Consider the following 22,879-nt stretch of genomic DNA (forward strand, 5'->3'; position numbering starts at 1 on the left):
ATGAGGACGGACAGTAAGGGTTTAGCAGTGCTTTCCTTAACCTTTCTTTTTGTCCCAGCAGTAAATGTAAATAAGTGGTTGCTGACTTCTAATGGCAGCCATAGCACTCCACTTTAACAGCTTCATTCATTGGGCAAGTGAGCTGCAGGACTGGCAATGGATGGAGCACTTTTCTGTCATTAGCAGAAGAATACAGGATATATCTGAATAAACATATCATTTGAGATCAATAGAGGATTTTCAAAGAGGATCATCAAAACATCCCAGCTGACCACACATCAGAGCAATCTTGTAGCATAAACAAGTTTAGTTGGTAGGTATGGAAACTGGAAGGTGTGTATTAGCAATATACCTAATGTGCCTCAGGCTCTAATGATTGTTCAGACCATGGCACTAGACTAGCCTCAAGAAAAGATCTCCAAAATTATACAACATGGGCATGAAATCCTTAGAATTGCTTCCCTCTGGAGGTCCAGTCCTGCTGTCCTTCCCTTCTTGCTCATGCAGTTGTAGGACTGGAGCCCTTAAAAGGCCCCTGAAGATCTTAGCCAGATTAGCAAGTAAAGCCAAAAAAGGAAGAGGATGGATGTTCACCCAAGAGAGGGAGTAGTTTCAAAGTTTCTAAATACAGATGTTGAAAATAATTTCAGAAGTTTGAGAAAAGGGTGAGGTTGGCTTGAAACAATAATATTAAGGTACATTTTGGACTCTTTCAGGAAAAAAAAAAAAGCATGCATTTTTGATTTTCAAAGCCATCTGAGTTCATTCTCTTCTGAAGCTGTCAAACAATTAGGGGCATTTGATAGTATTTCTAAGGTTTCCTCTACAACTCTGAATATGAGGAGTTTATTCTTAAAACATAGATGAGGTTCTAGAATAATCACACAGTTTCAGAATTTAAGACCTATGAAACCTAGTATATTCACAACAAAACGACAAGAAATGCTAATACTGAATTCTCTTCTGGTCTTTGCAAAAATCAGTGTTCTTAATGCATATAAATATTTAGATCTTGCTGCATATAACTAAAAAGATTCTGTTGCCATCTTTTGTCAACATTGTTCTGGCCTATCAATTTCCCTATCAAAGCTTTTGTAGTGTTACGATTACCATCATTTACTCTCTTTCATTTAACTTGCACAGTTAATGGAATGATATGTAGCCTACATGACTGCACAAGGAGTGATATAATTAGAAAGCCAGTAGAAACACATTTGGAAAATAAACTTCATTGCAATCACTGCCAGTCTTCAAGGGTTTTGAAAAGCTCTGCCATGAGGCAGGTAATTTTTGTGCCTCTTTCAGGTTACACAAGAGGTCCTGTGCAGATTGCACAAATGCTCTGCCCTTGGTTGTGTGGTCTGTGTGTGCTGCTTTCTTAACAGAAAACCTTCCTGAGATAACAGGCTTCCATTGCTAAAACACTGACCCTTGGGATCTGGGAAGGTACTGTTACCTCCCTGTCTAACCTGTGTGACGTAGGCCAGCCACTTTAATCAGACCACCAACTGGGCTAACATTGCTGCTTTCAGCTTTTATATTGCGTTTTAAGGAAATGTTTAAGGAAAGGAGAGCTGAACAAAGCAGGGCTCCTTCTCAGAGCTGAGCCTGATCAAGGGAGACAGGCCATCACAATGTTGATGCTGGACACCAGGGGAGGTGTATGCCTCTTCAGGTCCTTTGACACCCTCAGCCCTTAAGTCTACATCAGGAAAACCAGTGTTTGCTGCCATGGAAGGTTGTTTGGTTCCAGGGCTGCAGAAGCCTCCAGAACCTCTGTGAGTATTCAAGCCGAGCTCCAGCTACAGTTGAAGGAGTCTCTAGGGCAAGTGCAGACTAAATCAATACCACAAAAAACCAAAAAGTAATTCTTGTGAAGGATGGAAAGTCATTTTAATTCTGCCAGTGGCCAGAATGAACTAAGGCAATGATTTTGCCAGCATGCTTTCAGTGCAGCTATTGCACTGAAGGAAAGAGAGCTGGGCATGTTCTTATCTTTCTCCTGCTGTGTTTTGCAGATGGCAAGCTGGGAAAAAAAACCACCTTTTTCTAATCATTTAAAATGCTGTTAGGAAGCAGAACATATTCAATGTCAGGCAAAGATAAAAAATATTAACAAAGACCTCAAAAGGCAAAATTCCTAGGATGCTGCTTTTCATGCCTCTTTCTACAAAGATATTTCAATGTATACATTTTAGCAGTGATTCAGCAGATTTTGTACAAGATTATGTTTGCCTCATCAATGGCCATGTCTTTAACACATAGCTCAGTGTCCATTTTCTCTATGTTTAGCAGCCTGCCAGGGTTTGGTGTGCAGCCACTCCACAACCTTGCTGCTGGGAAGAAATGCAATGGTATGGGCAGCTGGCTAGGCAAACCCTCCTCAGAGAAAAGTCTGGAAAACCACACCTGTGTGCTTGTTGGATGGAGGTCTAAGTGAACAATTCATTATGTTTATCATTATTCATAATTCAATATACATCAGATGGACATGATTTTTCTCTTTAAAAGATTTTTGAGTTACTCTTTGCAAGTTGGTACTCAGGTTTCAAACCAAAATCATGTCAAGACCAAACTTCCCTGACAGCCTAAGTTCACTGAAAGCAGAGTCTTCAGTACACTCATAACATCAAATCCTGTCCTTTACCAATGGTTTCTGAAAAGCTATATCTCCTTTAGGTGAGTTATTCAAGGTACCTGATTAGAGACCCTTGAGCAAAGCTTAATTAAATTATCTAATCCTTTACTGGCAGCTATAAATTTTTTCTTGAACCATGGATTATTCAAATACCACCATACTGATCAGCACCCAAAGGCTCTCAAGCCCTCATCAATCTCAGGTTTCTTTCTGAGTAGGAAAAGCAAAATCAAAAACCACAAGGGCATCCTTAAGAAAGGCTGATTGAGAATTTCATTTGTATCCACAGTTTGAAGATCCAAGGACCATATGATTTTCCTTTAGCAACAACAAGGGCTAATTTGGTCTAATCTGTTAAGTACAATACTTTGAGTCACACATATTTTAAGCCACGTTTTCACATGCTGGCAGCAAATGAGTGTCTGCCTCTGTAGATATGATTTTGATTATAGCAGGGATTTGTGTGTGCCAAGATGAATTTTGAAGCACCCTGCCTTAACATCCATGCATTATGGAGTGTGGAGAGTGGGCAGGGTACTGCCCCAGGACCCAGGAGAGCCAGCTCCAGTCTGGGCTCTGTCATTGGCTTTCCAAGTGACAAAGTATGAGACTGTTTTCTTACTTACAGGCAATTAGGAAGGGTGAGCACAGTGCTCACTGCATAATGATTTTGTATTGGTATGACCATTTTTAGACTAGTGCCTCCTCAGTTCATGACTGGGGCCTACAGGCATTATAAAGTCAGCAAAGATAGCACCATAAAGTAGATTACAAGGGTATTAATGGCATCAGCTAATATAGACTAGACCTGAGTATGAAAGCCACATATTTTGGCCAGTACGTGGGGAATGAAAAGCTTTGTTTCAGGTAGTTAAACATATTAAGGACATTATGCAAATGGTTTGATAAATGTATCCTCATTTCTGGTTTTATTTTTAATTTTCTGGATGACATTTTCATTTGTAAAATAATGTCTTTAGCCTATGGTGATATATGGCCAGCTTTTCATAGCTGTTCTCAATTGCATTTGGGTACGTCAGAGAAACTTTAAGAGCTTCATGTCTCTCCACCTGCCAGGGGAGAGTGGAGTCATGGCACTCTTCCAATGCTAAATGCATTTCCTGGTAGCCAGATTCACTTTCTATAAATCAGAGAGGACTGCCCGCATTATGCCCAAGGATGAGGTCATGTAGAGGACCAGAAGCCAGTTCTGAGGATCTCATTTGTGATTTGATAAAGGTTCAATGTTGAGAAGAAGTAGGTGAAAGTAAATATTCTAGAGAAATGTGCCAGGTGTGTGATGGAGTAGGCTTTCTGGTCCCCAGCCACTCAGCTCAAGATTCCCAGAGGAGGAGCTGGGGAAGTGAAGCATGCTAACGAGATTTCTCCTTTCAGCTTACAAGGAAAAGATGAAGGAGCTGTCCATGCTCTCGCTGATCTGCTCCTGTTTTTACCCGGAACCTCGCAACATGAACATCTACAAATATGATGGTGAGTGACGTTTACTGGAAATCATCCTGCAGGTTAGAAAATGTGCTAGTTCTGGAAAACGACTCAGTTCTCCTCCTAGTCCATAGTGTTAGTTGGTGAATATTTTGCTGATTTAACAATTTAATTGCTAGTTTGGGTGATTACTTTCTATGGAGTGTGCAATACCCATGATGCTGGTTATTGCTCGTAACAGGAGCTAACTAAACTTTTAACGTTTAGCTGTTTTTTCCCTACTCCTCTTTTGAGAATTACAGCTCTTCATAGCTGGCATAATTCCCAAGAAAATGAAGAAAAGATGAAAGCATGCCTAAAAAAATTAATCAGCTTGGGCACTGCTTGCATGGGGTTTGAAATGGCACAAAACCCCAATAAGAATCAAAAATTGCTGTAAATTTTTATCTTTATGAGATTAAGGTATAGTTAAGCTATTACAGATGAAATTGAATGTACTCCCAAGAACAGTTTTCAGCCCATAACCTGCCATTGCATTTAAAATGCGCAAGGCAAAGATGCTAAATCATTTGTCTGTGCTTCTGATCCTACTCTGATATCAGTGCTGCTTCTCTCCTGAATACTGCTGGTGTATTGAAGGACTTACAATTTCCTACCTTATTGTGCAGACATGGAAGTGAAACAAATCAACAAACGTGCCTCAGGCCAGGCCTTTGAACTGATCCTAAAGCCGCCATCTCCAGTCTCAGAAGCACCACGAACTTTAGCTTCTCCAAAGAAGAAAGAACTCTCTCTTGAGGAGATCCAGAAAAAGCTGGAGGCTGCAGAGGAGAGGAGAAAGGTATCTTTCCTTTTTAAAAAATATGCTAGTAATTAGACATGATTTAGTGTACAGAGTAGCAGTTGAGTTTCATGTTTGCTTGTGTGTTTTCCATTGCCATCACTGACTCATGGTAGCCTGCATGGACTAAATCATCAATATATTTATAGAAATGAACGAGTTCATTGTCTTTCAGCAGCTTGCAAGCAAGCCTCACTGGTTTCAATGCTGGGGAAGCATGCATTACAAAATAGACATAGCTTCAGACAGGGGCCAAGTGGGCTCAAATGCACTTGCTTACAATGTGAGCATAAATAATGGTTCATTCAGGGCACCTGTAATAGTTGCTCAAAACCAGGGCAGGTATTGTGTCTGAGTTTAAGAGCTGGATCTGCAATTCAAGCAGATGCTCTCTGTGCTACTAGATCTTGACTCTTTATAGTGTCCGTGGAAATTATTCATAGGGTCTGCATAAGGCAGCTAAAATGTCCTATTTATGCAATATAGAGGAACACCCTGAATAGAGTGGCTTGGGATCATTCACGCACACTTGAATTAGGACACTAGCATGGCACAGATGCTAAGAGGCATTTCTAGCACTTTCAGTAGTGATGGAAATTGGATTTCTAGGGTTTTCCACAGACAAAGTCTTCCCCTGTTTATGATCCGACCCATAATGGTAAAGCTGTCTTTTGTAATCACTAAGTTGGTCGCATAGCATTTGGAAGACTTGTTACACCTTTTTCACAAAGGCTGGCACAAAGGCAGCTGGAAATACCCATTAAGTGCTTATTTGACTTTCATCATGACTGATGTGTTGAAGAGGTCTTCCTTTTCTCTAAGTCAGAGCTAAATCAGGTTGCTTTTTCTTTTTACTTTTTACAAAGAGAAAAAGACAAACTCCAGATCAAATAAGTCAGAAGATGACAATGAGACACTCACCATAACCAGGCTGAATTGCCAGTCTAGAAATTATCAGTGTTCTATATATTCACAGCATTTGTGCTGTGTTGCACCATTTCAGAAAAGTCATGACTGCCTGCAGTGACCACAGAAAAATTCAAATTGGTAATATATTGTCCTGGTTAATTAATGTTTCTTTTTGCTGATACAGAAAAGGAGAGCCATAGAAGCTTTAGGATCTTAGGGCTTTCTGTGTCCTTCACCCAGGAGATCAATGTTATTTTGTGGCAAATCAGCTTGCACAGTTAAATAGGCATTAGAAATCCCTTCTACCTGCCCATGGAGCCCCTTGTAGAGGGTTTCAGAAAATAAAACAAACTTATATGTCTCTTAAGCCTCCTATTTATCTTTTAAACAATGTGATTTCTTGCTAAAACTGTTGTTCACAGAACTTTTCCTGATGTTGTCAAAAACATATACAGAAGTTCAGGTGCAACATCTGTGCCACGGATAGCACATGGAACAGATCCAGAAAAAGCAATTCCATTCTCTTTCATTCCTGTCAGAGCAGATCAGGGTCACTGCCAAGAACCTCAAGGGAACGATTACTCTGGGGTGTGGTTTGTTATGTGTCTGCTGAAGTCAGTAGATCTGGTTTACTGACAGCTCTTTACAACCTGGCACTTAGTTTGGATTTGCAGTGAAACTTGACTGTTCTGGACCTCACTAATTTGAACAATTCATCTAGATGACAACTGCAGTGTTGCTACTCTTGTCGTTTCTGCAGGCTTGCTAACAATGACTCTGTGGTTCTAGCACACACTCATTAGCACTCTTGCCTCTTTCAAACAAATATTTCTGCCAGAGCATTCATTTCAGTAAGAGGACATGACTGTATATCCAAGGAATTTCCATTTGCACTAGCACCTGCTGAGAGGGGTGAGCTCTCACTCATCCAAGTTATGATATTCCCCAAAAAATTCAGTCTGTGAAGTTCCTCTGTGCCGAGTACAAATGGTCCAGTAAAGATACAGACACAGAATGAAATGACAGCAATAAAAGGCCTGATATTATGCATATACTTGGTGGAAAATACAAATTGAATGTTTCAGAGATTTCATTCCATTGATTTCATTACTGTTCATTTCTTTCTAGAGAAAACTAATCACGCAATAGATTGGTAATCAGTGACAGCAATACAGACACCTGCCATTTCTTCCCCTTGATACTATATTCATTTTGAATGAATATACAACTGAGTTATTTTAAGAGACAAGATCCTCCACATTAACATTGCAGCAGAAATTGCTGGGAAAGGAACAAAGAACAGAGCAAAATGTTTCTTTACATCACTGTTAAAATGCCTGGTGTTCTCGCATCTTAACTATTGACTTCATTTTTGCCTCAAAAAAAGCATAGTGCAGAGAAGGATTAAAAATCAATTAGAGGAACAGAAAATCTTCCATAAGAAGATAAATTAAACAGTCCAGTTTTCAGCTCAGAAAGAGACAACAGATGAAAGATAAAATATAAGTCTCCAAAGTCATGAATGGTAATGAGAAGATGAATAGGAACAATTATATTCTATGTCACACAATCCAAAGGGGACAAAACATTCAAAGAAATCATCAGACTGAAATTTCAAAAAGGAATCATGTTTTCATGTATTGTTTATTTAAGATATATCTGTTATCACAGACTGTTTAGACATTATTAAAATATAATTTAGTTAAAAAATAAAATAGAAAACTTGATAGAGTACTACTTTGTAGGAAATTATTATGAATGGAACTTGTGACTCAGGGAATGTGGAAATTGCTGACTGATGAAAGCTAGAGAGATTTGCCCAACTTCATCTAGTGTTTCCCTCAGCATCTTCTTCCACTTTTTGCTGCCAGACAAACCAGGCAGACTTTTTCCAAAAGCCAGCTGGCTGTTATTATAATGCTTTTCAATCTCAGTACAAAACTGTCAGGCATGGCCATTCTAGATCATGTCCTTCCAGCACAATTTTAACTCAAATCAAGTATAACTAACAGATGAGAATTGCCTTTTTGGAAAACAAGTTGCTAACAAATTTTACGCTGCTTAGGAGTTAAGTTTTGCTCTGTTAATTAGGCAGTGTTCATTAATAAAATTTCCAACTCATGAGACCCTCTAGAGCAATACATGCACTTCAGCGGTCTCCTGCTTAGGCTTTTTCCAGTCTGTCATTCTTGTTTATTTCCTTGTAAGCTTTTACAGGACTCCTTTCCTTTTCTCTCCTTTTTTCTCTACCTCACCTTACAGTCATGACCTCATACTCTCAGAGAGTTTCACCTGAGGCATTTTTTATTTTTTGCATTACACAGCAAAGCCCATTTGGGCTAGTTACAGATTAGTCCTTTCCATTTATAGAATCCTCTGTACGGCACATGATTATTATCCTTTTTTTTTTTTTTTTTGCATATGTGTGCTATATTTTCGTACCTTGGTGGATAATCAGAAAGATCTTTTCATCCTCCTCAGTTAAAAAATTAGAGCACTGTGACATTGTATGCAGCAGAAGGTTTTCTTACAGAATTTTTAGCATTTATCAATTTTCACCCACTGGCCTTGAATGTTCAGCTGTTACTATTAGTGGTGCACAAACTTCAAGGGGCTTATGTCAAATTATTTATTTTTATTGCCTATGTTCAATTTACTTAGTAGCATAAAAAGAAACACTAAAGGAATGTGCATTTCTTCTAGACTTTGGATTATAGAAGAGAAATCATATGTCATTAAATCCTTTTAATGGCTTTGTATTGGGATGAAACTGAATCAAGCTTATCCCTAGAGCTTAGTGTGACAAAGAATACAGGAAAACAGTCATATATTTTTTTACTTTCATGCTGTTGGGTATAGACTTACAGCTTCCTGGGTTTTTATTGCTGTAGAAATGAAATGCCACAAGACAAGCCTGCTGTGCAGCCTGGGCTGGGCTGGGCTCGCTGTGCCCCCACAGCAGCAGCCAGCCCAGGGCACCTCTGCCAGCATCAGGACCACACTCAGTGCTGGGCTTCAGCATCCAAATCACTGTCCTTTGAGCCAGCCCCTTTGAGCCTGCCCAGAGGTGGTTCTTGACACTCTTAACCCATCTCTGCTTTGGCCCAAAGCAGTAAACCCAGAGTTTGGTTTACAGGAGGCTGGTGGGGGAAGGCAGGAAAGGCAGCAGAGCTGGGGGACAAGTGTTTCTCCCTGGACATTGCATGGCACCTACAGAACTGCTGCTCCAAGTGACAGGCAGAGAAGGGATGTGCTCCTTCCCTGTCAAAAGTCAAGCTTCTTCCATCTCATTTCTGTTACTGTTTCCCACGAAATATTACAGTGAGAAGGATGGGAATGAGGACAGGCAGTGCCCAAGTCATATGTCTCCTGTCTCGCCCACCTATTGATCTCCCTCTCTATTGCTGCTGGCCCTCAGCTGTGCTGCTGTGGAGAAATAACACAGCATGAAGCATTTTTCCTTGTAAAGGTCCCACTAATAGGTGTAATCAGCACCAGGAACAAATGTTTCTGTCACATTTTGATTTACACCATAGTGTGTCTATACACAATGGTTCACTCCTAGGTAACAAAAGATAGCAAAAATTCCAAGAAACTTCACATCACTCATCCAAAACCACACGTTAGCCTATGGAATATGGGCCTGTAGGAAGATGTTTGCTACCAACAAGGACGGGATTTGGTGTTAGGCACCAGGTTCTGTCTCGGACCACATGGAGCCATCAGCATACATCCCAATGCTGGCAAACATTCTCTCCCCATTCATTAGTGGCGTGGGCTCTGCCACTAATGAACAACCATAAGACAATTTGACATTAATCTTCATTAACTTTATAATGCCAGACCTCAAACTGCAGCAGACCATGAGGGCAGAGGCTCAAGTGGTACTTCTTGCATGCTCCCCCCTGCCTTGTTCACTCCCACAGATCACAACCATGAGTGCAGCAATTTTGTGCCAAAAGAGGAAGAGAAATTTTTCTTGAATCCCACATGGATGGGCTTTTTTTTTTTTTTTTACTCCACATCCCAAAGGTTGTTTGGCAGACTATACAAAAATAAATTGAAAAAAGAAATCCTGACCTAAATTTAAGCAAAATTTTTAATTATCTAGTTTCACTAGAGCAGAGCTACACCCATAGTTACAGATCACATGTTTCTGACTCTCCTGCCAAATGGGTATTTCTTGAGAGAAATCTAACTTGAGACCATTCCCATGCTTTTACAAGGAAAAACCCCAGCCTCAGTTCCTTCCCCTGAAAACATCAGTACTTCAAGTCACCATACCGAGGCTTCACCTTGGCATTTACATTGCAGTAGGAGCCTTTCCTCCTGTCTTCAAAATCTGCTCCATTAATAGTGTCTCATAGATACACAGTGTACTGAGGAACACCAACACTACTGCAGCTTCTTCTGAACTACTTCATTGTAAAAAAAAAGAGTCAGTGAACAAATGTGCTGTGGAAGAGGAGCACTCATGGCTGGTGGTGTGTCTCAGACACCCTAGTAACTAAGGGTACTTGTGTCTGAGGTTGAATGCATTCAAACTGAAATTCCCAGCTTAAGAGCAGTTGTCTGAACCCATTTTTTGCTTAAGAGCAATAAGGGATTACTTTCATCTCCATATCAATTACGTCAATATTTGAATATATCTATCAAACAAAGACAGATGTGAGAAAGTAAAGCACCTCTTACTCAGATAAGGAGAATTTTCTTCATGTGAGTAATAGTTCAACAGTGTATCTCCAAAGCCAGTTTCCATAACTAATTTTGCTCATGAAGTGAGTGTTTAGTAGTCTACATCTATCTCTGGCCAGCCAGGTAACAGATGCGGATTTCCTTTTGAACCACTTATCTCTGAAAACTGAAGATGCACATGGATCCCTTAAAAATATACATGAACATGACAGGAATTTGTCTGCATTTTTAGCATATCAATATGTTTCTTGAAGCAAAGGTACCTGTACCAGGACTATTCTCAAATATTTTTATCCCTCTATATTTAGTTATTAACAAATAAGTATTTTTGTTTCTCCACATTATTTTGTGGCCTTTCAGTACCTTAAGGGGGCTTGTAAAATGGAGGGAAAGTGATTTTTTTCCAAGCACAGATAATGACAGAATAAGGAAGAATGGTTTTAAACTAAAAGAGGGGCGATTTAGATTAAATGGTAGGAGAAAGTTCTTTAATGTGTGGGTGGTGAGGCAGTGACACAGGTTGCTTAGAGAAGCTGTAGATGCCCCATCCCTCGAAGTGCTCCAGGTTGGATGGGGCTTTGCACAACCTGGTCTAGTGGAAGATGTACCTGCCTATGGCAGGGGGTTAAAACTGGATGATCTTTAAGGTCCATTCCAGTCCAAGACATTCTATGACGCTTTGATTCTATGATGTAACACTAGATGCTGCAGCTGGAGCTGCATTAGTTATGCCTTGTTTTATTTAAGAAATGTTCTGAATATTCCCCCTTGAATATTGCTTTTTTGCTCCACCATTTCATATTTTTCTCTCCTTGTTAGTTTTCTTTATCTTTCATCTTGTTTACAGCTTTTTTTTTTTTCATTTTCTCACCACATCTGTATAAGAAACATCATAAGCAGTATACCACTGTGTTTGAACTATCAAAAACTTGAAAATATCCTTTCCAGCACTTCAAACAGTGTCGAAAATAAACTTGAAATAAAAACCTCCTATGTAGGTTGGAATCCCGCATCACTGTGGAACAGTGTGAGTCCAAACTCAGCCATTTAAAAGCCAAGACAAACAACAAAGGGAGTCTATTAATCCCAGCTCCCCTGGGTATCCATGGTCATTCATTTACCCATTTCTGGATGCGTAGTAGACTTTGAACAGACAGGGTGGCCAAGTTCTTTTGCCAAATGGGTTGGAAACAGAAAATAATTTGACAATCCAGTACAAACACATAGCAGGCGCCTTCCAGAATTGTCATAAGGGGATTTCAGAATGGTCTGAACACCAGGGAAACAGGCAGACTGACAGCTGAGGTACAATGCCATTAGAGAAGGGACGTCAGTCTAAATGACATCCTACCCTGTGCACGTTTCATGACAGGGAGGGGGGTTCCTTTATTTTGAACCAGTCCTGGGTACCGGTGGTTTTCCTGTCTCAAAATTCGTCACAATGTACCATGAAAGACATAACGCAAAGGAAAATCACATTAGGGGTTTACAGTCAGTTCCTGAGGCCTGGTTCAGCTTTCAAGCAGTCTCTTTCTGGAGCCAACCCAATTTGCATCCAGTAAATACTGAATTAGAGGATAAGGATTTTCTTCATTATCATGAATTATAGGACAAATTACTTTTGAATGTACTGTCTGCCAGCACAGCATCCAGAAATGTGTGTACTTTGATATGGAGCTCTAATTTTTCACTGTTCTCCAGGATTTATGGTAAAAATCTTTCCAGAAGGCAGAGGATTTGAATGCAAGAAAAAACAAATCTTGAAAAATAGGCAAGTGCCTCAAAATCTCAAAGGCATTTTGCTACCTCCATTGAAAGCAAATGTTCTTTTAAAAAATGCGTCTTATATGCATAGTCCTAATCTTACTTTTTATTAGTGCATGGCTATGTCCTTGAAAATTGTTTTCCAAATCTGAAAATGTCTGATTTTATAACACATTATATATGCATATTTAAGCACCATGAAATGTTAGCCTTTCAAATTAACAAGTCACTTCTTCCCATGTTTCATGGGAAAGGACATTAGAATAACTCTAATGGGGTCTTTTCTATTCAAACTCCCAACAGGAAGAGAAATGTGCTCCCAGATTATCCATTACTTTTAGATCATTTAAGCAAAGGGTTCACAAAATTCGTATCAGCAAACAAAATGTAATGATTGTAACTCTTCCAAAAGTAGATGAGGGATTTCTGTTGAGTAGTAAATTAAACAGAAAATGCAGAATAAGTGTAGAAGCACTAGGCAAACTGGGCCACTCATGTTTGTCCACAAGTGGGAAAGAGAGATGAAAATATTTAGTTATTTCAGGTTTACATTGCATCAGATCTCTTAAAATAACTTTTTTACATAGTGAAATAACCTATGGTTAAGAACTGTTAAATGGTAAGTATCTGTAATCAAACGTTTTGTTTCAAAATAAGCTACTTTTATTATGTTACATTATTATTTTAAAATTGATATTTTTATTAAACTTATGGGGCTTTTCTGATTTTTTAATTGCTCGACAAAATTCCTTCTTTGCCATCTCTACTTGTCTTTGGCTCATCCTTCTTCCATATTCCACCAGTGAAATTCCCTCTACTTTTGGCTTCATCTATCTGCGGGGTTTTTTTCCCACTTGCAACATCTTTCATCTGGCACAACAGAGTCAAAGACATGAAAAATGCTTGCTCTCTCACTCTGTTCTACATATTCTGCAAGGGAGAGAGGAGCCAGGAAGAGTCTCAGGGAGGTACCAGCCTTTCCAGGAGACCATTCCTGCCTGCAGGTGCTCCAGAGATTGGATTGAGAAATGAGCCTGTGCCTGCAGCCAGGCCAGAGGTGAAACTCATCAAGTGATAAGGATGGATGGAAGTGGCTGTCTCCCATGATCTCAAGCAGGCCATTACAGCCTTTCAAAGCCAGATGTGTTTTACTGCAACATCTTGCTGCAAGATGTTCTGCCTTGCCTTTGCAGCCTTTTCTAGAATCTGCTTTATTTGCCCTGTCAGTGCATTTGGTTTTATGCATATCTTACTTTCATTAAAATATTTGTTTTCTCCTAGTTGAGTCTTGCTCATATAAAAGAATTGCAGCCTTTTTCAGTCCATTTAAAGCCACATGATAGAATTTAAAAGGTTTCATTACCACTGATTGTAATTAATGGTTAAAACCCTTAATTTAGGCCATAAACTAACTCATTTTTATGGATCACAATGGCAACGGTGCCTTGGGATCAGCACTGAAATACACATTTAGCCTCCCAGTGCCCTATTTCATTCTCTGTTTTTCTGTTTCTTCTCATGCTGCCTCTCATTTATTTTATCCAGAAGTGTATGATGTTGTTAATGCCTTCCAAATAACTGGTCTTTTCAACTAGACTTGCCGGAGAATGGGCCCAATACTGCAAGTATTTTGGCTTCTTTCCTAGGATTAATGGTCTCCTGTTAGAAATTTGATTGAATATACATAACAAAGCTGATGCTTCTGAGAAGTGAGTTTACAAGGAAGAACACAATACTAAGCATAGACTGCATCTGTTTAATTCCTGCTTGCAGTTTTCACCTTCCTTGAAAAATAAAAACTTTTAACTAAAAATTTTTGATATTTTATATGCAATAAAACACTTTTTTCCCCTTCCTAATTGGTGAGATTAATCTGAATATAAGTGTAATCAGAAGAAACATTGTCTGAATTGATGCTGCTTGTCTTTCATGTCAATAAACAATTATTAACTATTCAAGCACATTAAAGAAGAGTCCAACCTGGGTGAAAATTGCACCTGTCCTGCATCACTAATCTCTCTTTTTACTCTGTACATTTCTTCAACCCCAGGTCCCTATCTCTGATGATAAAAGGCCTGTAGCTAAGAGACTGCAGCTGTCCGAGGTTGAGCAACCCCTGCAGCAATCCAGGCGAGCCAGAGCAGCAGCACAGCAGCATTTCTTGTTGGCAGAAGTGCTTTGGACATTTCTCTGCTGCTGTCTCAGGCATGCACCCCACATTTAACCAGTGCTTCTAAACCTGAGGCTGACCCAGTTCAGTCACAAAGTGACCTTTCTAAAAAAAGACAGCAAACTTTACACAGTTTCCACATGTGCTTTGCTCCACATGAGTATTTCTTCTCAGCCTGTGTCTCTGTTTCCAGTCCCAGGAGGCCCAGGTGCTGAAACATCTGGCAGAGAAGAGAGAACATGAGAGAGAAGTGCTTCAAAAAGCTTTGGAGGAGAACAATAACTTCAGCAAAATGGCAGAGGAAAAACTGATACTGAAAATGGAACAGATCAAAGAAAACCGTGAAGCTAATTTAGCTGCTCTTATTGAACGCCTCCAAGAGAAGGTAACCACACCATCACTCCTCACCTTAGACTAGAGAGGAAAAGCTAATCCATATTTTACAGAGACGTTGTGCATAGTCCTTATCTCAGCTGCTACACTTGAGCTATTTTTAAGTCAGAGCTACTGATGCCTGTCCAAACCCCCACTCACTTTGGAAGAGGACTGAAGTGCTTTAGTCACACAATCACAGGATGGTTGAGGTTGGAAGGGGCCTCTGGAGATCATCTGGTCCAGCTCCAGGCTCAAGAGGGGCCACGTAGAAGCAGTTGCCCAGGGCCATGTCCAGGTGGCTTTTTAATATCTCCAAGAATGAAGACTCCAATTCCACTCTGGGCAGCCTGTGCCAGTGCTCAGTCACCTCACAATGAAAAAGTGTTCCCTGACGGTCAGAGGAAAACTCATGGGTTTTAGTTTTTGCCTATTGCCCCTGAACATGTCACTGGGCACCACTGGAAAGATCCTGGCTCTGTGTTCCTTTCATTCAGGCATTTATAGATACTTGTTAGATCCCTCTGAGCTGTCTCCAAACTGAAAAATGCAGCTCTCTCAGCCTTTCCTCATAGCAGAGACTGAGAGATGCTCCTTGATCCTCATGGCCCTTTGCTGGACTGTCTCTAGAGAAAAGTTGGTTTTCTAGCTTCTAAGAAGTTCAGTGAACAAATGAAAGGTCACTTTTGTTTAGATTTTAGCTTCTAAGAAAAGTCACTGATGAAATCAAACAATTGTCCTATATGTGTAATTCTTGCTTTCTCAGAGGAGAAAGATATAAAACTATGGGGAAAAAATTCTTTCATACACAGCAAAAGAGGTCTGTCTTTCCACAAGTCTTGCAAGGAAGAGAGTAAATTTTCCCATGGAGATCTTTGGTACAGCCAGGGGAAACAGGGAACCACAGACCCTAGATGCAGGATAAAGTATGCCCTTCTCCAAAGAAACCATCCACACAAAGGAGAGAAACATGCAAATAAAGATTTAGAAGTGTTAAGAAAAAATTAATTAGTGCTGCATGAGTGATCATTTATTTCTCTCAATAATTAAGTTTCTAATATACCCTGATATACTATTTCAATAGTAAATTGGCTAAAGAAAATAGCTCTCAGGGGTTTTCAAGGAGATATTCATAAGCACCTCTACATCTGTGATGGAGACAAAAGTCTTTGAGAGTAGGAAAGAAACAACAGAATCCAAAGGATGATGTTACAAGTAACTACACAAACAGGATAATTCTTGAGCTTAAGAACTATACCCAGATTTCTTGACATTTTTGCATTAACTTCATTTGCAGGCATATTCCCAGACCTTATGAAAACAAAGGAAAAAGCAAATTAGTTATCCTCAAGGTCCAAAAGGAAGTGGGAAGGACAGCTGATACATCTCTCTGTCCTAGGTTAATGTTAACAGACTGTTAAACCCTGTTTCCACAGAAATGTGATCGTATATGTGCATGAAACCCAAGAAAGACTTCCGAGGAAAGATGACAGTAACTTACTTGGAATCATTTGCACTGACCAGTAATTAAAAAATACAATTTTGCCAACACCAAAACATCAAAAACAAACATAATTTGCTAACATCAAAAGTGAATCCTTAATATACAGAAAAAGAAGTGAGATACCTGGTTCCAAGTCTTCCAAAGTTACACAGAATGTGGGTTCCCCAAGGTATTGGTGTCTAGAAGCTACCGCAGAAATAACTTCTGTATGCTGCAGTTAATAGGAAGACCAAGCAATAAATCCCTTATAAAATCTAGCATTCATTATTACTGATCTTTAAAGGACTGATTTACAGGTTAAGTTAGTGAAATAGGAGGTATTTTTCATCATAGCCAGAGAAAGAATCAAGAGGACAGGTAGCTTCAGTGTTCAGACTAAGGAGACGTTTGAGATGTTCAAATTGACTTATCTCATTGAAACTAAGTTCTTGCATCTTTATTACAGTTCCTAAATGCTACAGATAACAGAGTAACTAACATACAATGTGAAGGCAATTAATTTCTCACTCATCCTTCCCTATATTTAGTTTAATATCCAGGAATCCAAAGGGCAAATGTGAGCATGTGGCACATTTTGTGCTGCAAGCAGCGCCTCTCTATGTGGCCCTTTTAAATGAAACTCTGTGAGGTGCTGAGGATTATGAGGCCATATCAAATAAAAGCTTTTGAACTCCAGAGCAGGAGTAGAAAGTAAACACAAAACGTGCCTCAGGCTGGTCTGGTGGATGACACCTCTCCTGTGTTGCTTCTTTGAAAGATGGTTGTGCTGTGAACCAAGTTTTGCACAAGCATCAAATGCATGACCTAAACGTCTTGTCAGCGTGAACCTCCCTGGACAGGTGGAATGAGAAAAAGATTTGATTTTCCCTTTCTTGGTGTTTTCCAGGAGAGGCATGCTGCAGAGGTCCGTAGAAACAAGGAGCTCCAGGTGGAACTGTCCGGCTGAAAACAGCAATGGTGGATGTGACCCATCCCCACCATTAGTAAACTCCCCCTGCCTATATTATTATGGATCATGCGATATAAGTATGGGAAATGTATGACGTGGTTAAAAAAAAAGGTAAAAACAAGAACTCAATAAAAAACTTTAAAAAGAAACAAAAAAAAATTAAAACAAAAACAATGCGGTCTCTTTGCAGAATGATTTGCTTGATGTTTAAAAAACTTGGATCTTATTTTGTAAATACTTACATTTTTGTTAAAAAATACAATTATTGCATTATGCAAGTTATTTCATAATCTTACATGTCCTGTAACAGGCTTCTGATGTTGTCTATTTCCACTCGGTTGAATTTGCTGGGTCTGTTCATTTGAAGCACCTCATGTCTAATTCCATTCCCTGCGACTTCTCATTCCAACCCACCATGAGGTCAGTAGTAGTTCTATGGTGCTAGAGGCCAATCATTGCCTAATAACCTAGACTGCTTTGCCATCTATAAGCTTTCTTGAAACAGTGACTAGATCACAGGTATTGTGACTTCACATTCAGCTGTCCAAGACAAAAGGCTCTTAAAATGGTTTTTCAAATGCAACTTATGCTGCAGGACTCTGTACAACTTATGCTGTACTATTGAGGTTGAATCACCACGCAGAGTGTTTGTTGTTTCTGCTTTTTGAGGTAAGAGGCAACAAAAACATCTGTGCAACAGAATGAATTCAAGCAAGATCAGTTTGAGACAAATTTTAGAGGCACGTTGTAACCATCAAGCTATGACAAGTTTTGGATGATGCCAAACAGCCATACAAATGCTAATTGTAAAGTGAGCTTAATTCACCACTTGACAATTTATTGATGGAGCAACTAATAGATAGCATCAAGTGGCTTTATCTGTAGGTGCCATGATCTATGATACTTATCTGATGCTACTACAATACATGTGTAATAGTACAAGAGGCTACCGAGTCCTTCACCTGGAACCCATGAGCCAGTTGTTACTGGTTTTTTTATGACACTGCTGACTTCCATCCATCATGACCTTTACTCTTCAGTGTTAGCCAACCCTACCTAGTGACAGACATCTAGGACTAAGAGGGCTGAAGCAGGAGGAATGACTAGACAGGGTGCTTGTGCCAAGTACAATATCACCAAACCTAACACATCATCCCCAAAATAGCTGCAGTTTTGAAGTTGTCCCTACCCCCCTGGAGGTTGCTGCCTGCATATTCTACTCTTCATTAGTGCTATTTTCCTGTATGTCATTGTGAGCAAGCTGTGATTAATAAAGAATTGGGGTTCTGTGAACTGAAAAAGGGCTTGTTTCTTCTCTCGCTCCATTACGCCTCTGGCATGTGTCCATGTAAGGGGAAAACCTAATGTAGTCATAAAAGCATGGAAATGAGATTTAAACAATTATTAATAAACCAAGCCTATTTCTCTGCTAATATGGGACTAATCCCTGCTATGTATTTTCAAGTGCTTAGGCTGGCTGTTTTATAAAAATTACCATATAAACTGAGCCTGTAAATGTAACCTCTATCACTGAGTTTATAAAAAAAGAACTAGCTGTATACACATGCACATGCATTCCTCAATCCTGACTCAACATTGGGGGAAAAATGGAATTTGGGGAAAGAAAAGTAAATAATCTACCTCTGGGTACGTACATCAATAACAATGACAAGATTCTGGGTGTAAACACACAGGTTTTCAGGGTAGAAAACTTTAATTTATAGGCTTTATTGAAGAACAAAATCACTTGGGTTTCTGCTGAGCTGCAGAGATGAGATGTAAAATTGAATCAGACCCCATTTTGAATTGGACAAGTGATAAAGAATTATCTCTAGGATTAGTCGAAAACTAAACTAGCTATTCGAAGTTATCAAAGTCACATCATTTACTTGCTCTTTCAGAGAGGTGGACTTTATGCTCCAGGTCTACAACAATCAGTTTTTTATTTTAGCAGACTATTTTGTTTCAGGGCCAAGAGATGGCCTGCAGTCAAAAAGCAGCAGAAGTTGAACGTGGAGAAAGGTTGTGAGTTCAATTCTCTGTGCAGTGAACTCAGTACCACAGAATGAAATGAGTACTCCAACTTGTTACAGCAGCTGGGTCTTCTTGCCTAAATTACTTATCTTTCTTATGAAATTACCAGAAGTAAACCTGGCATGGAAGCCAGATAGCAAACGTTGAGTCTGGAAGACATGAACTTCAATGTTGCCAAGCCTATAAAGTTTGTATATTGCTTTAAGCCCCAGTAAAAAAAAAAAAAAAAAAAAAAAAAAAAAAAAAAAAAAAAAAAAAAAAAAAAAAAGGCATTATTTAAACTAAATTTAAGCTCCAGGATCTTAGCTTGAGCGCTTGCAGATTTGTTTTCATTTCCCAATGGCAAGCCACTTATAGTTTTGCCTGTCCATTGATTTAACAAATTCTGGAAGTACATCAAGCCCTTTTCCTGTTTGTCTTCCTGGCTATGGTTGCTCAGAGAACAAGCCCAGAAGAAATCTCTGGTGCTGAGCCAAACAGGGCAACCTGCATCACTTCCATGGGGTTCAACTCTCTTCCTCCCCAGAAAAGAGTGTCCACACCCAAAGTGCCAACTGGGATGGTCTCCAGCACACTCTCACCCGCTGCAGAACTGGGCTCTGCCTGGTAAGTGCTTCTCAACAGGTACCAAGGCTGAGTGAAGAACCAGACACTACTGCCCCAGGTCACAAACCATGCTCTGCTCCTGCTCACTTGGCTCTTTGAACAATGGAGGGTCTACAATTCATTTTACTGAGTATAACTATGCTTTGAAAGCCTGTTTGCAAATACAGTGCCTATTTAATTCTAATAGCAGAAAAAAATATCTGGAGATCTGCAGCATAGCCATTTCCTTCTTTTACTCCTGTTTCTTTACATGTCCCTGTATTTTGCTTTAGTACTGCCTTTCTAGCTCCTCCCTGCTTGTACTAGCAAGAGTATTGTGGCCATGGGTCTCTCTTCATGTGTAGCTACAGATAAAAAAATCTCCTTGAAAAGTAATAAAATATAAGTATAAAACACATGCTTTTAAAGTGTTACTATTTGGGTAAGACAGGGCTTTTTAAATTCAACAGCAGCCAGAGGGTTCAGGGCTTTTAGATAAAAAACATTAGGCTTCTTCTTTGATTAACTGTAGATGCCCAAATCCATGCCATGAGCTGTGAGTATCTGCTGCTGAACTGCCAAACATTTTCCATAGGCTGCCTGAAACCCCACACAGGACGGGAGTGAGGCTGGAGCGCTGGCATTGCACCACATGGTGCTCCCTCCTTTCACTGGGCTGTACGATGGCTCAGAAGCAGGGCAGAGCTGTGCAGCACATCTAGAGAGACACTTCTGGCCTCTGACCTCTGCAGATCCAAGGTCTGCACTCCAGGCGTGGTTAAGGTTAGATCTCCTCTTGGTTAACTCATCAGTGGTGTCAAAGCTGCTGTGAGGCAACAGCCTGAGTAATCAAAGAGGAATGGCTCAAACCTGTCACAATTCTTGTGGTCCTACTGAAGCCACTAAATTTATGGTCAAACCAATGCATAGAATCCTAGAATCATTTAGGTTGGAAGAGACATTTAAGACCATTGGGTTCTGGCATCATTAATGTGGCACTGCTCACTCCACCACTAAACCATGTCCCTAAGCGTCACATCTCCACATCTCCACATCTTTTAAATACATTCAGGGATGGCAACTCTGCCACTTCTGTTCCAATGCTTGATAACCCTGTTGGTGAAAAAAATTTTCCCAATATCAGAGTTACAGAGTAACAGAATCATTTATGTAGGAAAAGACAATTTAGTCTAACCTGCAACCAAACACCACCATGTCAACTAGACCATGGCACTAAGTTCATGTCCAGTCTTTCCTTAACACATCCAAGGATGATGACTCCGCCACATCCCTAGGTAACCCATTCCAATATCTAATTACCCTTTCTGTGAGTAATTCCTTCCTAATGTCCAATCTCCCTTTGAACAACTTTAGGCCGTTTCCTCTTGTACAGTCCCTTGTTAGCTGGGAGAAGAGACAAACCCTACTACAACCTCCAAATATTTCCAGAATCAGGAGGTTTGGATGTATGGTTTAAATCCACCACAACTTGAAAACAATGCCTTTTCTTTCCCCTTTGGTCATCATGCTTCTTATCACATGGAGGGTTTTTTGTTGCTTTGTTTTTGAATGACTGGAAAGAAATCCTAACCCTTCTATAGCCAAATAGCAATGTCTACTCATTTCCTCAGTCCAGAATCCCCAAACATGTGACTGATGTACAGCAGCATTGTACACACACTCAGAGCTGCCTGCCTGACTGCCATCCAGCAGCCCTGTCAGAGAGATGGGCTCTGTGATCAGCCCAGGAAAGAGTTTTACTCCCAGCACCTAAACTATGCAGAGAAGAGAGGTACTTCTCTCCCCTCTTCCAGAAGGAGCGAGATATTGGGGCAGCATGAACATCTTTCTCATCCCACTGTTGCCAGATCCCATCATGTCAAATCAAACCCTCCCATCAGGTTTTGATGGAGAGAAGCAAGGATTGCACAGGAACAGGCAGGCCCGACATCCATGGTGCACCACATGCCCTGTTCTCAGCATATTCCAGCAGTGAGAAGAGGAGACACTCACTCAGCAGAAGGGATATTATCAGTGGGATATTGGGATAATTTTAGGCAACTTTCCCCATGCCTCAGGGCTGGTGCCGCAGTGATGTTGGTGCAATACTGCCATGCAGTGGTCAGAGTTTGCAAGGGGGAGCATCTCTGAATACCCCAGGGCTTGATTGTAAGGATTTCTTCTGAAGAATATCCATTCCATCTGCTGTGCAGTTTACACTTTACATAAGGGTCTTTATGGTGGATATATGGTGGTTTTGAAATCTGAAGCCTGAGTCCAGCATTCTCAGGTTTAACTCCTCTGTAAGGTGAGTGGCATGACCATGGATAGCTTTAAGTCCAAAGAAAGGACTGATATTTTTGTGTGAAACATGGAGCAGCCAGAATTACAATTATTGCAACACCACCATCAGAAGCACTCCTGATTATGATAATTCCTGCATTACTGAAACTTCAAATATGTCTAGAAAGCAACAGGGTGCACAGCAGCCAGCTCAGACAAAAGACTGAGAAAATTATAAAAGCAATGTCTGAAGTATGGGGAAGGGCAAAAGAAGCTACATCAGAAACCATCAGCAGATTAGGGGATAAATGAACTGTGAAACAAATCTCACATTTGAAAAGTAGTTTTCATCTCCCCATCAGGGAGAGAGCATGGTCATCCTTGAAGCTGTCTCCCTTGAAAAAGACTGAACTCTTTCTCCATCCCCACACCAATACTTGGAACTAGGGCACAAGACAGGAACCTAAAATCTAGCCTACATTATATGTGTGTGTGTGTGTGTGTGTTATCCATAGCTCTGTGAGCAATAGGAACCAGAATATGCTTGGATTATGCCATGGATTAGGGGGTTCTCCAGTGTACAGTAAAATGCCTGTGCTCTAGCTATTCATAATTCCAGTGCTGTGCTGAAGCTCTGACGCCATCTGATCTTTTAGCTTTCCTCCTGGGAAATTAATGTAGATTCCTTTTAC

The 22,879-nt window shown here is 40.1% G+C and overlaps 1 protein-coding gene across 1 annotated transcript in view; it reads left to right on the forward strand.

Moving 5' to 3' along the window:
• Positions 1–18,586, forward strand: part of STMN2 (stathmin 2) — a 39,288-nt gene extending 20,702 nt beyond the window's left edge. Inside the window, exons 2-5 of the mRNA XM_041412682.1 lie at positions 4,034–4,129; positions 4,750–4,922; positions 14,654–14,845; positions 17,223–18,586. Of these exons, the coding sequence (XP_041268616.1) occupies positions 4,034–4,129; positions 4,750–4,922; positions 14,654–14,845; positions 17,223–17,282 (521 nt within the window). The 3' untranslated portion in view covers positions 17,283–18,586. The remainder of the gene's footprint in view (positions 1–4,033; positions 4,130–4,749; positions 4,923–14,653; positions 14,846–17,222) is intronic.
• The last annotated feature ends 4,293 nt before the right edge of the window (positions 18,587–22,879 follow it).

Source organism: Onychostruthus taczanowskii, unplaced genomic scaffold (assembly GCF_017590055.1).
Source record: "Onychostruthus taczanowskii isolate IOZ18803 unplaced genomic scaffold, ASM1759005v1 scaffold4, whole genome shotgun sequence".
Lineage (NCBI taxonomy): Eukaryota > Metazoa > Chordata > Aves > Passeriformes > Passeridae > Onychostruthus > Onychostruthus taczanowskii.